This window comes from Botryllus schlosseri, chromosome 10 (genome assembly GCF_051294905.1).
Source record: "Botryllus schlosseri isolate E-star chromosome 10, Bs_hap1, whole genome shotgun sequence".
Lineage (NCBI taxonomy): Eukaryota > Metazoa > Chordata > Ascidiacea > Stolidobranchia > Styelidae > Botryllus > Botryllus schlosseri.
The window spans coordinates 10,762,541-10,781,459 of NC_137245.1; the positions used below are offsets into that span (position 1 = coordinate 10,762,541).

The 18,919-nt window shown below is 39.5% G+C and overlaps 1 protein-coding gene across 2 annotated transcripts in view; it reads left to right on the forward strand.

Annotated features, from left to right (window-relative positions):
- Nucleotides 1–18,919, forward strand: part of LOC145449099 (uncharacterized) — a 134,657-nt gene that overhangs the window by 75,894 nt on the left and 39,844 nt on the right. For both annotated transcript variants that reach the window (XM_080327573.1, XM_080327572.1), the window contains one exon: nt 5,432–5,584. In XM_080327573.1, coding sequence (XP_080183699.1) covers nt 5,432–5,584 — 153 coding nt within the window. The remainder of the gene's footprint in view (nt 1–5,431; nt 5,585–18,919) is intronic.

Consider the following 18,919-nt stretch of genomic DNA (forward strand, 5'->3'; position numbering starts at 1 on the left):
GTTTCGTTTCTTCGACTTGATAGTCATCGGGGATGAAAATCCTTGCTCGCCCTCCCACATAGAAGGGATAATTAACAGCTGGGGAATAGCGTGGGAAGCTAGCGTCGAATACGAGGAGGCGACGCTTCAAAAAACTCAAAATCAACGCCACCTGAACTAATAACTCCCTTCGGGCGAAAAAAAAACAGAATCCACTCGCGTACCACCTGGAAGACCTTCGCGTACCACCAGTGGTACGCGTACCACATGTTGGGAACCACTGCCTTACAATATGAGGTGGGCGCACGATAATTTTTGAAAGGTGGCGCTGGAGGAAAAAGGTTAAAACCACTGATTTTGACGATAGTAAACGTGTAAATCTACTGTTTCGTCCTCCGTGACACCCTTTATTTACTAAAAGCGACTTTCCAAGGAATTCGTTCAGTATCTGCGAAACGGGTGATGCCTCAGTTGTTGAAATTGACGTTCGAAAATGACTGTGAAAACTCGTCACCGTTCTTGGACGTTCTAGTGCCGTGGCTCCTAATTGGTAGGGAATTCCCCACTACTGGAAAATGCGGGGGTTGCTTGTGGGGAACAGGCGAACTTTCTAAATAAGTCCCCATAGTATATACGAGGCGTGGGCAAATTGTTCCTTTGTTTGCGACTGTTTAATGATTGCACAATGCACATGCGTTTCATCACTAAGGTAAAAAGTTTTAACCCATTTATAAATTATTGCATTCGATGAAGTCTCTACAATATACGCCCTTTTTTAATTTTATTTAATACCTTCAGATTGACCTAACACTTGTAAAATTTGAGAGGAAGATGGCACTACAAGGTTAAATTTTGGTAATGAAACTCTCGAATCGAGTTCACATGAACGTTTCACCCAATACGATGGTAAAAATGAGGTGCGGGTCAGGTGCGGACATATCATTGCACAGCAATACTTTTCATTATCCAGTCCACAGTTCATTGTGACGTGATGAATTCTTATTTTTGAATTTCTGCGTTGTGGCTCTTATGAAAGTGTGATATTTGATATGGGGCTTGTACATGAAGCAGGTATGCCCACCCCTGGTATATACATATATGCGATGACATACCAGCATGAATACGGTCATATACCAGCTCATTGTCCTGAATGTGTGTCGCTATTTTTATTGCATGCTGTGCAGCAGGGTTGTAACCAAGTCACATGGTTCCGAGTCACGAGTCAATCTTACTTTTGTGGTATTGACTCGAGTCAAGTCGAGTCATTTTCAATTCATCACTGAGTCGAGTCCGAGTCCAAGTCACAGCATTGAAGTCATGTTCAACTTATGTTTTCAATCCTGAATTAGCTTATAGCTGATATAGAACCAACGAATTCACGTCTAGATACCAGCTGATGGAGAATCAACAGATGCATGTTCATGTAGAGGTACAGTTTTTCTTTCACATTATCAGGTGGATGACTAAAAAAAGGTCAGCTTTCCTGCTCAGCTCCCGAAATAGCCGCCGAAGCGTTACTACTATCAGGGAAAATTTTGTAATAATTACAAATAGAGATTTTCGAATTTTACCGGCTACCTCATGAGATTGTTATATTGTGTAAAATATGATTCATAGCAAATTGGGCTCAATTCCAACTAGCAAAAGCGAATTTATTAGAGTGGAATATTTTGGATACGAAGAAATAGTTGGCTTACTACTAGTAGACTATGTAATTATATTATATGCAAGAATTTCTCACTAAAAACACTCCATTTATTTTCAAATATAAAATTTTCTCCTCTCATATCATTGATTCTACTTTTTTAAATTAAGCCAGATTCAGTGTTCTTTTTATGCAACATAACAATTTTATCGAGTAGCCACACAGTAAAATAAAAAAGAAGTTAATTTTGATCAGCCCTATTGTACAAACATCACACAACATTAGCCATTCATTATTACTCACATGCACATTGCACATACCTAACAAAACGCCAAATGGCGGAGGGTATTGTGTGTTTTCATAGACAGCAGATCAAATCAATGAGTTACACTTCAAAAATACTAAAGTGGAAAGGAAATCCTCATATATGTTACAGCGGCATGGCCTTAGAATAAATTCACATCTACTGAATACACGTTCCACTGGTGCACTAGATACAGGAATTGGCAAGCAATTTTGAACCACATTGAAGAGCATTGGGTACTCATTCTTTCTAGTCACCCGAAAATGCAAAGAATCATCGCCTTCCAATCTACTCATGAGCTTATCAGTCTCTTACAAGTACTTGACCATCTGAGTCATTTCATCGGCTCTAATTGAACTTTGCTGCGATTGTTTGCTTGTATAATTTATAAGTCTTGAGTGCTTTGATTGCGGAGGATCTGTTACCTCTTCATCACAGGATGATTTTGTACAATGCATTGCTACTATATGTATTATGTACCACTGTCAGCTGTTTTTACGGCGGCATATCTGATATCAGTCGAGTGCAACGAAAGCAGTGGCGACAAATAGCGATGTCGGCAGAATCCGACAGATGCGTTGATCTAGCCATTACGATTCGCAAATTTCTCCATCTTCAAGTCATATAAAATATGCCGAGTTAATGACTTGGGTCGAGTAATGCGTAATGACTCGAGTCATTACAACCCTGCTGTGCAGTGTGCACAAATCCCCATTTGGAATTCTTGCTAACCAACGTTGGGGTCACAGACATGAGAGGTTTTGTGTTGCAGTAAAAGACGATTATTTATTTCTACAATCAGACGTCCAAATGATATTGTACGTACCCAAATAAAATAAAAAATAGCCCGTCCGCAACATCCGGCATAGTTGAAAGAAAATAGGACCATAGGTAACTCGACATCGAATTCACGTTTGTTCAGAAAAAATATGAGCAACTGTCACAATCACTGGTTTCCATCGCACTGGTCGTCATTATCAATCCTGAGTCACAACAGCTTCCACCTACATAAAGTCCTTACAAAAGAAAGTGTTACCAAATGTTAGTGTAGAGAGCAATTTTAACAGTTGTAAAGAGGGATTTTGGGTTCTGGGGAATGGAAACCTGCGAAAAACCAGAAGTGACGAATCAATTTAAAACGGTTTGCAACCACTGTTTTCGTGGAAAAACGAGGTACAAACCTCACCACTTCAGTATTCCAGAAACCAACATTTATTGGGCGGTATATACACTATAATTCGGTCAGCTCGAGCCGCTGAATACTGAATTTGATTGACACATATTGGTACACAGAGCAATTATGATCTGTTCGGATGTAAAATTAAAATTCGGAGCTACAATATATATAGAGAACATTTTAATTGATAACGGGTACTCGAAACATATCATCAACAGTTACGTTAACAGAAAGCAATTTCGATGTCAAAAAATCTGGAAAAGCAACATACGTTCCATGAAGAATGTATAATTGTATATATACATTTGCCCAGACCGAGTTTATCTCTTCTTGCTTTGAGGAACAATTGATTTATGAGGTAAATCGCTGTTATCGCAACATCAAAACCAACATTGCATTCACCACTAAACAATTACGTTCTACAGCGATCAAGGATGTTATTCCTGCTTCTCAGCAAAGCAATGGAGTATAACCATTCAAGTGCCCCTATGATTGTCGAATGTCGATATGCGGTAAGAACAACTCAGCGCGTGCCGTAACGCATCAAACAACATGTTACGAGTGTTGTCAGATCGCGTACAATACGTTTCCGTGAAGAAGTAACGGTAACTGATCTACGGTTACTAGACCGCAATCAGGGCATGGCTATGTGCTCAGCCATCGCAACAATGCTGCCTGGCACTTTTTCACTTGAGCTACTCTCTCTTTTCGCCAGACAGCATTGTTGTGTCCCAATGCCAATCTCCAAAACAATGAAAAATTCGAGGCTGATAGTGGGAGTTCCTGGGCCACGAGCGGAATAAAATTTATATTTTAGTAATCAGTGCAGAGTCAGCTTTCGATTGATACCTGTTTTACCAAATTTAATGATCGGCAAGCCGGTCAAAAATGACCGTCAAATTGCCTGTAGCCAAAAGGAAATTGTGACGTGATACAATTTCACCGAGGCGTGAGATTTGCCTGTGTCGACACCATACACCCAGAAAAAAAAAACGGAACTTCGACTCTACAGCCATCTCACCAAGTCAATTGAAATTTATGTAATGCATTTAACATGTTCTGAGACAAACAATTCGAAAGTATTCCGGTATTTGTCATGTCACAAGACTATAAATAAAGCCACCACATATTGAAAAAATACAACAGAATACTATATTCATATTGAAATTAACCCGAATTGCAGGATTGTAACCAAGTCACAAGTAGGGTTGCATTTAAACACAAATCAATTAAAAACATACATGTAATACAAGACACTATTTTAAAAAATGTTTTTATTATTCTTTTTTGCTTTTTTTAATCCCTGACGTCACGAATATTCATGGATTGACATTGACAATTGGAAATGAAGGGTAAATATAGCTCATTTGACGAAATAGCCAATCCGCGCTATAACTGTTGAACAGACTTTATTGAGTGTTCCAACCATCGAGTATTGATATACATTGACTAAATCAGGCGGAAATTGTCTGTAGGCTCATACAACATGTTTTTGGAAAGTATTTAAACAATTATAGTATAACTTTACAACTAGAAAAAATATTTTTTAAAGGTCTTTGTTTAAAATACTGGTTAAAACATGTTTTAAACAAAGTGTTTAAAACACCGTTTGTTTTAAATGCGACCCTAGTCACAAGGCTTCGAGTCGCCCCTCAATCTCAATGCATTTTCAATTCACCACCGATTCAACTCCGAGTCCAAGTCAGCGATCGGAGGGTCCGAGTCCCGTTCAAAGTGCTATGATTGAGTCCAAGTCCATGTCATTGTGCTCAGGGGATAGTTTCGAGATAATGTGTTGCTAAAGCCACCATTTACGACCCTGGTTGGTGATAGCGAATGCTTATCAATCTTAATTGTTGTGTCTTTATTTACATAACATAGTGTGGTAACTAAATTACATTCTTTGTAATTACAATGAGATGTCGGTCTTCCCGTCTGAGAGTAGAATCATGCCACTCGGTGCGAGTCATCCGCAATGACGCGGCTAAAAGTCGAGTCGATACACAAATTTGCTAAAGCCGAATGGTAACCATAAAATTCATACTCGAGTTGTACTCGAGTCGAGTCATTACAACATTGGGTAATATGAGCTCTATTTCTATTGTGTTGACCATGTTTTGAATAGATAGAACAGAAATATGGCTCCGATCGTAACTAATCAACCATGGCTCGACCCTACAAATAAACATTTGGAGCAAGTAGTCACGCTGTGAATCCAGTGTGTTTTAAGGCATTTAAGACGTCTTAGAAATGTTGGTTACGGTATTGACAAGAAATACGAGTATAATTTTACGCGACTGCTTCTAAATATATTTGAATCATTCAGGTATATTCTTATCACAAAGACCTGATATCCTTCACCAAGGAAAATAATACGATCGTACTCGGAAATTTCAAGATATTGTATCGCAGCATTCAATTCAAAGCAAAGGCGTTCTCCACCGCTTGTGAATTTCATTTCGTAATCTCAAACACCAAGGTAAGGCGGTATTTCTGTGGTAGTACAATTATTCTCTGCTCAGCAATTCCCGCATATCTGTTATAAAATGGCGAACGAATTTAAATTTCAGCGATTCACTTGTCAATTGATTATAATCAGTGATTCTTAAACTGTGTGCTTCGGCACACCACTGTGTTACCGCAGATTTTCGGATGTGTCGTGGGTCAAAGTGGGAATTGGGAAGAATACTTTATATAGATAGAGAAGATAAGGACTGCAGACGGGCCTAATGCTATTTAAGAGGCCAAATTCTTCAACGGGCTGATATATAACCATGTGTAAAATTTGACCATGAAACCAATCATGGCATTGCCGATGAGGATGGAAATTATTGTCCAAATCAAGCTGATATGCATGGATTAACAATTAGCCTCGTTGCAAATCACCTCATTAACAAAAATGTTGCTGCACATCAGAGTTGGATCAATTACATTATTTCAGTTCAATTACAATTACAATTACAATTACTCTCATGAATGTTTTAATTACATTACAATTACAATTACTCCATGCCAAAAATATCAAATTACAATTACAATTACAATTACTCCTTGCATGCATCAATTACATTACAATTACAATTACAATTACTCCTTGCATGCATCAATTATATTACAATTACAATTACAATTGCTGCTGTTGAACATGTATTTGAATAGTCATAAATTCAACCGTGGTCCTTGACAACCGTAGCGTCGTATTTAACAACAATTCAAGTCTAGTTCAGATTGTGTAGTAATAATTGCGTTGATGTGCGTACATAGTATGCTATGTAAGATATCACTGTGACGTAATGTAAGCGTGTTTTGTATGCTAGGTAATTATGGCTCACGTAATTGAAAATGTAAAATGTTATTTACCTAATTTTCTATGGGTTAGGATTGAGGATAGGGTGCAGTATGTCGTTGAAAAAGTAATATAATATATGCATGTGTTGGATTTGCGTATATAGTATATAATTAAAGAAACAATATTATTTTTATCGAGGGACGTAGGAATTAGGATGAGGAGTAAAAACAAAACCGTGCTTTGTCAGATAAGACGTTATATAATATCCAGTGGTCTGGTTAGTTAGCCAGACGAAATAACTTGGCATCATCGTGATCTGAAATCGTATTGTAGATTGCCAACCCACGGATAGATGCGCAATATGTGAGTCACGGATGAATGCACCGACAAACATACTGAAAAGTCGGCTAAAACCAGCAAACTTTATAGTCCTAGAGCTGGCGATCCATGCGTCCAAATTTGATGCATCTGGTCTTCATCGTAAGCTATTGATGTACTATTTCCGAAAATACCAAATAAAATCTCGTCAGGGCAATGTAACTGCTCCAAAATAGCCGTTTAAGGCCGACTGTTCTGAAAAGTGAGAGCGCTGCAGCAGCATGACTACAACAATTACCAGTCACGCCCATAGCGATTGTTCAGAACAATGCCGATTCCCAGACTTTCACGACTATTTTGGGATGGTGCCATTGCCTGGAAATATACTTTTATTGCGGAATCAGTGCGACACTAGCTTTCGATTATGACCATACATATCAAATTTCGACTCTTGGATCGCCAGCTATGGGACTATCTATTCTGCTGCTTTTAGCCGGCTCAGCAGTTCGCTTCTCGGCGTATTCAATCGTGAGCCCCGTGTTGCGAATCCATCGGTTGGTTAGTAATTTAAAAATTGTATGGAATGGCAGCCGAGGCCAGCATAGCGGTAAAAATAAAAATAAACTTCGCCCGCAAGGACGCGGTCAATGGCCTTCGCGAATGGATCCACCAAATTCCTTGTCGTTCGTTTAAAGAGAATGCAAGTCAATTGTTTTATGTTGTGCTTGTCAGGTCTCAATAGCAATTTAATGTAATTGAAATTGTAATTGAGCAAAATTTTTGTCAAATTACAATTACAATTACAATTACACAAAATAAAAATGCTTCAATTACAATTACATTACAATTACATTGAAAAATGTAATTAATTACATTCAATTACAATTACAAATTACAATTGATCCAACTCTGCTGCACATCATTAGCACATCTTCCGCAATTGAACTTACGCGTCAACAATACTTTTCGGCATTTGCTTTACGCAAATATAAGGAATTAGTCAATCATTACGAAAGCAAATAGGCCTAATCATGTAGGCTAATCGTTTGCAGAAGTACAGTTCATTGACAGACGAATCGCCGTTTTCAGGACAAGTTTTGGATATCTTCTTCCCATTCCTATTCAAGCAACTGAAATTAATATTCCAACCAGCAGAAACCGAGTAAGACCAACCTCAAATTTATCAACAGTGTTAATATTTAAAGTGACTGATTTGCAGGGAAATAGCGTCAGGAGGAGTAGAAGGATTTGTAATGATTTTTTTTATTTGGCTAGTTTTCAAATGATCCCTCTGTAATTCCAGTGCAGAGAGCCAGCAGCCATTGGATATGGTTGTTGGAGAAGTAAAGCCGAGTCGCAAATATGATTTGTAAACTATGTCGAAAGCATTATTACTCTTACCAGAAGCTTTTATTGTGAATTCAACACTAGATACAGTAGATAGGTAGAGGAACTGCAGGCACTCGAGTATTACCGGAGTTATTCTCCCCTGTGACTGCGTTTGGTAGGCCCTAATACAGATCACAATAGTTAGGAGGGGGAACGAAAATGCCGTTTCTACTCTAATCAAGTCGATTGGATTGGCGTTGTGGATGAACGAGGTTTTGGATTGGTTCAAATTGATTTAAAAGATTCACGAGGAGATTCACGAAATACTTGACGGGAAGTCTTGCTGGATAGTTTAGGTAACGGAGCACCGTTTGCTAAGCACGAGTCTAGAATCCATTTCGTCTCGGTATGGCTAAGCTTTGGGGGATCTTGATGACTTGTAACATGGCTTCAGTTTCGTAAACGTGACAGCCAACATATAGACAGCACTGTGAGACTTTTTATAGTTGCTACAATCCTTAGGGCAATGGGAGTACTCGTGGTGAGAAATACCACATTTACTCAGACTCACTCTACCTACACCAGAGGTTCTTAAAGTATGAGTTGCGACCCAAACGACGGCACCAGAGTGATCTTTTAATATGTATGTATTACTTGTTGAATCTCTTGCACCGATTTTTTTTTCACCCCTTGCACGATTTCCCGTGGTTATTCGTACACATATCCCAGGTCACTGTGTTCCCAGGTCACTGTGTTCAAGAGATACACGTTGCAGAGTCTTCCTTGGCTTGATCATGCATGACATATGCCCACTTTAGTATTGCACAAATTGGTCTGAAGTCATGATCCGATTTTTCTGAATCTGGTTTCTCTGGGAAAACCCCGTTGGGATACTTCGGTTTAACGGTGTGCAACGAGCGCAAGTGAGAATATGATACACAGGTGGGCTATTCCGAGGCCAACCCCGCCTGCGTGGGGTTAAGTGAAGACATGACGTTTTGTCCAACATACGACTGGGCAAAGTGTGGTGGCAAAATGATTGGCTGCGACAAAACCTTTCGGACAAAATTGTCCGTCGCTGGTTGGCCAGAACTTTCGATATTGATATGTCCGGTCGTCAAAATGGTCGGTGGCGAATAATCCCGCGTTTGCAATCTGGGCACACGGTGGTTCAAATATGGTCAAAATATGACCCCAGAGAAAATCTCAGAATAATGCACCACAAATTGAAATCGCGCGCGTCAGGCATGTTTCATACAGCTGCGCTGCGTACAACTGTGTGGGCTCTATGTTAGGGTTACCATACGTCCTCTTTCAAGAGGATTTTTCCTCTTTTTTACTTTTTTGAAAGTGTCCTCTTTTTTGAGATTTTGTCCTCTTTGTTGAAAATTTAGGTCACATTTAGAGCAAAATGCGAGTGATATGCCGGAAATTAGCACAGATGTGACGCTCCGGCGGGTATTTCGGAGTGAAAACGGTGATTTGAGCTCCGAGCGTGAAGCTGTTTTTTTTTTAGTCAACCACCAAGCAATGTGGAGACAAAAACGGTATTCTGAGCTCTGATCGGAAAGTTGACCTTTTTTATCAGTCAACCGATCACAAAGTGGGAAAAATTCACCGATTTTTGAGAATTATTCTCCGGTTTTGAAAGTCTCAAATTTCTGAAAAAGTGTCCTCTTTATAGATTTCCAAAATATGGTAAGCCTAAGTTGTATATACCCGTAATATTAGATGTGCATCTGATACCATAGGTTTCCACCATAAACAATTTGTGGAATCCATTTTCGAGTTACCGCCTCAATCCTCGATTCGAGTGTATAGACGTATTTTACTCCTTCTGAGGACGGGTCATTGTCTCATAAACTCGCGTTTATCAAATGTTTAACCCCCTCGAATATTTCCTTGCTACGCCATTGGACGCAATAGGATGTGATGAACAGGTAGGATCCAGAACTTTTCCTTATGATTTTTGCCATTGTCTTGCTATATTCGTCCTTCACATATTCTTTGATTTGACTTTTTTGGAAAAGACACATTAGGAACAGTAACTCAGAAGAGTGACAGCCCAGATAAATGCTCGACACTTGGGAATGTGCTACTGGCGAAAACCGAACCAGGTGCGCCTGCGTCGATGGCAGCGGATTTAATAACTACGTGAAAAACCCCATTCTCAGAGGCTTTAGGTCTATATATCGAGCTTCGTGGGAAACATAACTGACAACCAGGTAAAGCACGTCGAATTGTGACATGTTCATAAGGTTCATATATTTAAGGTGTCATAGGGAACACTATTAGCATCTCGGGGGTATATCGAAGACGCGCCGAAAATTCTGAGGCGCATTTCAATTCGGCCTAAATGACCGGAATCTCCAACTACAACTTCACGACCCAAACATCGCAGAAGTCGAATTACAAATCACCACCAAGTACCCGAATGAGCCAACAACATCTAACGGGGAGGACATAGACACGGAATTAGAATTGGAGATCAAAAGTCAATTCATCAACCGCATGAACATCACACTGAACATAAATGACCGAGTGAATTTACTTGAACTACAAACTGCAGTAGTCAACAAGATTATGACAGAAACCATACTATCTGCAAAATAAGGAGAAATGCCACAAGGTCCCTTAAAAACAATCAACAACCTCATTTACAGCACGGCAGCAGTTACCTCAGAATGGCACTGCAAAATAACAAGACCTGTCAATAAAAAAGGGGAAGCCATATTCCAGCATAGCAACGTAAAATTGAAACTAAAACCGCAAAACTTAGGTGTGACGTTGCGATACTCTCAGAACTCGAAAAAGGCAGTGTTTCCCCGAAAATAAAAATATGAAAAATAAAAAAAGGTAAAAATAGAACTGGTGCACCAAACCAAACTGCAGTCAGCGAAAAAAGTGACAATGTTGCAGGAAGAATTAAAAATGAGTATACGCGTCAAAGCACAAAGGTTGAGACGCTATAAAATAGGGAGAAACACAATACCACCAAAACTTGTTACTTGCTCGCAAAACTTGCCAATTTTTCCTAACGACGAAACAAAAGTCAAACCACAAAATTACCAGCAGAACAATATCAGCCACTGCAGATGTGGAATCATCTTGAAGGAAAATATGGAAAACCAAAAAATTGCACAACTCAAATGCAAATTGGATAAAAGGCCGCTATACTGACTATCTACAAACACCAGGACAATAATGGTCACAAATCACAAAACAAAAAATCAAGGAGGCCCTAAAAAGTTCACTGAACTGGAAAGCATCTGGTCCAAACCAGATCAAAAACTTTTGGCTAAAAACACCAGCTGCAACACATAAATACGTAGAGCAGGGGTGGGCAATTATTTTCCTCCGCTGGCCAAATGAGAAGTAAAATATACGTTGACGGGCCGAGTGAAAATTTTTAGCTATATTAGCTGGCGTGTTTTTATTTTATTTCTAAATTACATTGTGAATAAATGCTGCTCCGTGAATGTGTTGATGTTAGGTAATGAGATTGTGACGGATCATTATAAAAATATTTAACGGCCGTCATGATTCGAAATAATGTTGAACATGATACATTTTACCTCCTCTTCGAACCCCTATACACGTTCTTCTATAAAGACTGTAAAACAATGGTTCTCAAACTTTTTTTAGGCACGCCACCCTTTGTGATAGTGAAAAAGTACGCGCCCCTCATCATGATATCACAAAATATTATAAAGTGCAACCAGAATGCTAGCAATCCTAACGGATAATTGAGTGGCATGGACGGTTATGGCTGCTAATGAGAAAATTCGGACAAAACACAGAGCAACAAATAGAAGTTGTGAGTAGATCACGCAGAGCGCGAAAGAAATTCATTGAACTGCAGCTTAGCGCCCCCTTCAGATGCTTTCACCCCCCACGTCTAGAACCACTGAACTGAAATGTATATGCGATAGTCCAACGCTTGTTATCTTGGTCGCTGCCCTCCGAGCAGTTTGCAGCCTAAATAGCCTTGATGTTGAGCGAAGCATGCTGTTTTTTTTTTTAATTCACCTTCCCTTTACAGAGTGTTTCGTGTTTTTGTCATAAGACCCACTTTTTTTAATATCCTTAATCTCGGCAACATCCTCGACAAAAACCAAATTAACGGGTTTACTCCTGACTCCTGTATACAATTATTTAGCGCTCTAAAACTTCTTGCTATTTCAGTTTTGGGCTTTCTTTTTTTTACATGCCCGTTCATCATTTATGGGTGATAGATATAGTGAGTCATATAGTGATCGCGAGCACTGATTAACTTGTTTTAGGAATTAGAGATTTAGAAACGTATCACCTAGCAATTTCAACACATATCGTATAATACGAAATGTGACAATGGCAACAAAGAAGATGCCCTGACTTAGAAATAGGCTTCAATAAACTTATTTGGTAGCATGCGACAAATGAGATACACAGTAGAAACAGTTCAAAGACGATAACGCAAGACCCATGCAACAATCAAAGCAACTGAGAACGGATCGCGTACTCACAGCGCTACGTATAAGGAGAGTGAGCGTAATCAACGTGATCAATCAACTAATGGCGGAAAAGACAGATATTGAATAGTACAGAAGATTTGTGCGCAACTATATGGAAAGAGTGATTTCTCGTGACTTTAATTGCTACTCATACTTTGCCACATTGCCTTCATTTTGAATCTGAATTATACGTGTGCGAGGTACGTAGGCTGCGTAATCGTGGCATATTATTGAACGGGCTTCAAAGTAAACGAATTTCCCGCTCAGTTGATACAGCCTATGGTTTTAGTCATTCAAAAAGCAGGTTTTATGTTTTGAATTCCAAATAACCTTTTGCGGGTCGCAGAGAATAGCTTCGCGGGCTGCATTTGGCCTGCGGGCAGCACTTTGCCCAGGTCTGACGTAGAGGAAACCTACGTGGAGCGATTATCCTCAACCAACTTGCAGAAGATCCCAACCCAGTTCACAAGTTCACACACCTATCTTATTTTTTTTTTAATGAAAAAGGCTGGGAATCCACAACCATGTACAAAACACTGACCAAAATCCTGACAAAATGAAGCTACAAACACCTAGAAAACCTTCTCCCGCCAGAGCACAGAGGATGCAAGGAAAGCACCACCAGCTCCTTGAAACTGCTAGAGGAGACACACTAACCTCGGCATGGCATGGATAGACTACATAAAACCTTTCGATTCAGTTCTCATAAATGGATACCGAAAACAATGCGTATGTATAAAATCATCATCAGAATTATTGAGAGGTCAATGAAAAATTGGCGTACAAAACTGCTGATCAAACATGACCAAGGTGAAACAGAAACCTGTAAAATTCAGATCCGTAGTGGCGTCTTTCAAGGCGACTCATTCCCGCCACTTCTATTCTGCCTCAGCTTAGCTCTTCTCAGCGAGTTGCTGAGAAAAAATTGAGCATGATACGATATATAAAAGCAACAAACTTCGAAGCTCGGAAGATTCATCACCTTTGGTTCATGGATGATCTGAAACTGTATGTGAAATTCTATGCGAACCTGAGTAAAAAAATGAAAATGTCATAACAGTCTTGCAGTGTCTGTCTTGAGATATGGCTGTGGCGTGGTGAACTGGCGCAAAGATGAAATAAAAAATTTTGAGCCAAGGACTAGAGAATTGATGACAATGTACCACAAGCATTACCCAAAATCTGACACACGAAGACTGTACAAGTGTACATCCCCAGCGAAAAGTGGGTCGAGGACTACAAGAAATTGAACAGACTTTCAAAACAGAAATAATTGGCTTGTCACAGTACATCTAGTGCAGCGATAATATCTACTACTCATTGCAGAGGAGGAGAAACAGAGCGAAACAAAATCTCTGAGCTTTCGAAACGACAAGTACGCCAAAGAAGTCAACATGCAAGCAACTAACCTGTACTGCGGAAAACGCCATTGCAACACCTACAACAATAGCAAAAGCAGCACGAGTTCAATACAAAATGCAACACTCAAAATGAGAGAAGCGATATGCAAGTCGATGCCTCTTCATGGACAGCACAGGATGTTAACGTCACATTCCCATGTAGACAAGCTTTCATGGACCTGGCTATCCCGCTCTGGTCCGAAACAAGTAAGCAAAGGACTCTTGCATTGCGAAAAATATGACTTTCACCGAACATTTCTTGCCGACGCGTGTACCACGCTCAATGTACCGTTTACTTTAACCAATTTACTTACTATGCCGCAATTATTTACGCCGGTCGCCGAGTTTATTATTTCATGTAACTTGTATATATAGTTTGAAAGTTTATATAGTTTGAAATTTATTATAAGCATATGTCCCAGAGCACGAAAACTTGATCCTTGATTACATATTTTGTCCGTGGTGCACAAGGCCGGAAACGGCGACACGCGCTACGTAAAACTCCTCATTAATAATAATAATAATAAGTAAGCAAAGGATTAATTTTCGCAGCACAATACCAATCGTTTCCTGTACTAGCGCAAAAAAAATCTTAAGAATAACACAGACGGCCACAACCAAAGTGAAACTGTAGCACATCTCATGCCTGGCTGCAGACCACTTGCTGCTACCGAATGCACATGGTTACACAACAGGATCGGTCACCAAATTCATATTGGAATATGCTAACACTCTGACATCACCACTTCGGCAAAAATTGCTATGATTACAATCCAACACCAGTGCTAGAAAACGACCAAGTAAAAATTTTGTGGGATCCTCCTGTTAGAACCAGATATACTACAGAAAGAATCAGAAAAAAGCAAAATACGCAGACCTCAAAATCGAGTGTGAACAAATGTGACAATGCAAAATAAACATTGTGCCGATAGTCATTGGCGATACAGTGGTCGTATCTAGAAGATCACGTTATTTGGGACTGTGCATATTCTTCGGAAGGCGTTGAATGCACCAATAAATTAATCTTACACCTTTGCGCGCGTGAATCACATCATAATTTCTGTAATTTCGAATCTTCATTTTCAATCATCAGTTATGAAACCCTTGCCTCTACTGCTATTCTCAAATCTGACATCTTCATGTATTGCATAGGAATAACAATTTGACTATACCTGAAATTTAAAAAAATTACTTCTATCTCGCCATTTTACACAGGGGGCAGGTTGTACCCTGGAATCAGTGGCGTAGCAGCCACCTGGCGGTTCTGGCTCTGCGCCAGGGGCGGCAGGCTCCAAGGGGGCGGCAAAATGAGGCTGCACAGTGCACACCAATTCTTTAATTATGTGTTATAGTGGTCCCCACCGTAAATACTATTTTATTCAAATCCAAATTTTTCGACGGCAATAACTCCGCTTCCACTGTTCGGAATTTAACAAAATTTGGTGAACATCGTTTCTATAGACAACCTAACACTTTCATGGGGTGAACAGAAAATTTTCAAATTTTTTGTTATTTATTTTGATATAATGAATAGAAACTTTCTTCTCCTGTAGCAATGCGGCTACTGGTTGGAATTGAACCAAATTTGGTGTGTAGGCTTAAATTAAGCAACCTAACAATTCTATCAATAGCCAGTGCGATTTGAGAAAAAAAGTCATTTTTGAAGAACCCTAGTGCACAGTGTACACTACACAGCCGGCTAAAAGCAGCGTAATTGGTAGTCCTATATAGCTGGCGTCGCGGGAGCTAAAACCTAATCAGACTGGTCTCGATCGAAAGCTAGTGTCGCGCTGATTTGGAATATGTTAACATGACAATGGAACTATAGAGACAGTCTCTATAATGTAACCACTCCTAACAATCGGAACACAATGACCAATCGACCATGATGATGGAAATTATATCGAGCGATTATTCGGAAAATTGCCGATTTTCAAACCCGGATTTAAATTGTATTTCCGGAATCAGAGCAACGATAGCTTTCGACTATGACCAGTATTGTTAAATTTGACCGCACGGAGAGCCTGGCCAACTATAGGATGACCATGACCAATTATGCTGCTTTTACCTGTCTCATCAGTAGTGTCTGGATAGTGGGTATTCAAGTGTGACAACTAAGTTGCCCACCTAGCCGTAGGTTAGTGATTCTGAATCACTTATTAATAATAATATGCTTCGAGTCGAGTCGAGTCGAGTCGAGTATTCCAGTATCCCTCTATATGAGGTCAAAACAGAATGCCATATGTCACAGTTAAAATATGTACCTTTTATCCCACCACAAAGAATATAATGCCTGTTATACATCACATTAAAGATACTTTGGTATTTTTTCGACCATAGTGATTTCATTGCATTTTGTGACAATGTTGAGGGGTGATCATGACTTCTGAAATGTGGTATTTCCACTAAACTTAATAACTTTGCACTACATGTTTTGTATGCTGCGATACGGCCAATCAATGTTTCAAGGCTTCCACAGTGGAAAATAGTATCGAAACTATAATTATCGTTGATAAATTAACATCAATGGCGAGGAGCGTATAATTTCAGTACTCGGATAAAATCGTCTTTTACCACTCGACTTGAATCATCAGACTGGAGTACTCGAATCATTGTGCCCAGCCCTAGTTACGATTTGGTACAGCAGACCGAGATAGCTGTGAAGGAAAACTGGTCCTAGGAACTTTATAAGTTGGTTATAATTGTCAGATTGACAGATTGGGCTTAAATTTATACAAGTGTTAATTAAGACTCGAAAATGAAATACATTCGTTAGCTATTTCTTGTCTTTATTATTTTTGGCGGTATTAACGTTGAGACGGTGAGGCTGAGACGCGCGGCATATTATTTGTAATATATTTTTTGAAAAGATTGCTTGAACATGAATCTATGTAGAAATTTGCTGCGGTCTACTGAGGGGGGCGGCATTTTAAGCGAGAGCCAGGGGCGGCAGCACATGCTGCTACGCCAGTGCCTGGAATATGTGTCTATTCAGCGGTTTTACTGTGAATAAAGAATATAATAATAATAAAACATTCGATTCGTCAATGATCCAGAAGATCACTTTGTTGGGCAGGGTGCAGATATTCTTCGGGAGACCTTGAATGTACCACTGGACGAAATCACACATGCATACTCGAAAACCACAGCATAATTTCTGTAATTTTGATTCTTCATTTAAATCATATCCACCTCTGCGACCCTTGAGAATTCATCATCTACCGCAATTCTGTAATCTGACCTCTCCATGTATTGCATAGGAATAGCAATTTCACTTGATTACTGAAATTTTTAAAGTTACCTTTAATCTCGCCATTTTTGGAAGGGAAGATTGCTGCCCTGATTATGTATGCATTTATCAGTTTTACTGTGGATAAAGAAAATAATCACTGTTGTATTCGCGTTCTCTATGACATGCATACCCGTGAAATGTATTCGTTTTGGTGTGTTAGGCTTCGGTCGCGAGAGGCCAATTGAACTCAGATTTGGGTTGTGGTCTAAAACGTTTAAGAAGCACTGCGATACAATGAAAAGATATGAAGGTGTCGAAATGACTTGGAGTAGTCTTTGGAATCAGGTAGGGGAGATGTGGTACCGATGAATCACTGGGACCGAAAATACTTGAAAATTTCTCCATGATAATTCCATGATTACACTCCGTGAATTTTTCTACAATTACATGCTGACAAAGTCTTTCCTCACATGCAAAGAAATTCGACCTGCGTGAGGTATGGGGTCTGTGACGAATGATTTACGTTTTAGGGGGTGTAAAGTAAATTTGGATCGACATTTGCATTTTTCTATATCACATTTCAGACTAACAAAACAGCCATAATTTTTGATGTGAAGTATAGGGCTTGTATCAGGGTACACATTGGCACATATTTTTTGAATCAATATCATCCTCGAGTGGACTATTTTCAAGTCAATTACAATATTTATGGGGTGGGGGACCTATGGTACCATAGCAAAATCAAGCAAAATAGATGGACCAACTAATTACTTAACGACAGAAACTCGCCTAAATATATATAGGCTGTAAATCATAGTTACCTGTGGTGTTTTGTCGCTATTACGAGGTATTTGAAAGTCAAAATGTCGATTTGCGGGAAATATGTATGTGGCATTAATTTTGTAAGTTTAGGCGTAAATCAAAACATGATTTTATGCCAACATTTGAGTTGATATAATCGATTTTATTCTTGAATGTCGCGACGAAACATTATTCATTGACTTCCTGTAGCTTAGGTTATAATACACAACAAAACAAGTTAACAAATTTGAGTTTTTGAGCGTATGTCTCATAGGTCCCATGGTCGTGTGCCTTTGGACCCACCGGGTGGGGACCGATGACACGTTCGAGCAACAACTTTTAAACGTTTATAAATATTTTTTGAAAAGGCGGATATTCATGAAAATGGCCGCGATAGGTTAAGCTTGTATCGAAGTGTTGAGACAGTAAAATATATGTTATTATCGGCAGAAGATTTGAGGGCCAGAGATCATTTTGCAATTTTTGATCCATCGGTACCACATCTCCCCTACCCACCTTGGCCTAGGCTAGTGGTTCCCAAATTGGGCGCCAGCTCCCCTGGCCATGACGCAAGCGTGGAGGGGTGCTGGCTATAAAGCTGGGCGGTAGGAGGGCGCTGATAGCAAATGGGGGTGGTGTAGGTTTAGAAGACAACTCTGTTGTGTAGTGTTGCAACGATTGATTATTAACGCAGCTGTCGTCAGTCAGGGCAATTTAGGGTCGACCGTCTAACTCAGTAGTTACCAACATTGTAGTCTTTATTCCTTACTTTATATTTATGCCGAGTATTCATATCCCACTACCCAAAACTCCTATACCCTTTAAAATAGGGTTACCATATTTTGACATCCTAAAAAGCGTACAATTTTCATCAATTCTGAAAGCTCCTAGAAAACGATTGATTTGAAAGAAAAATACACCGATAGTATTGTCTTGACTAAAACAATTTCAT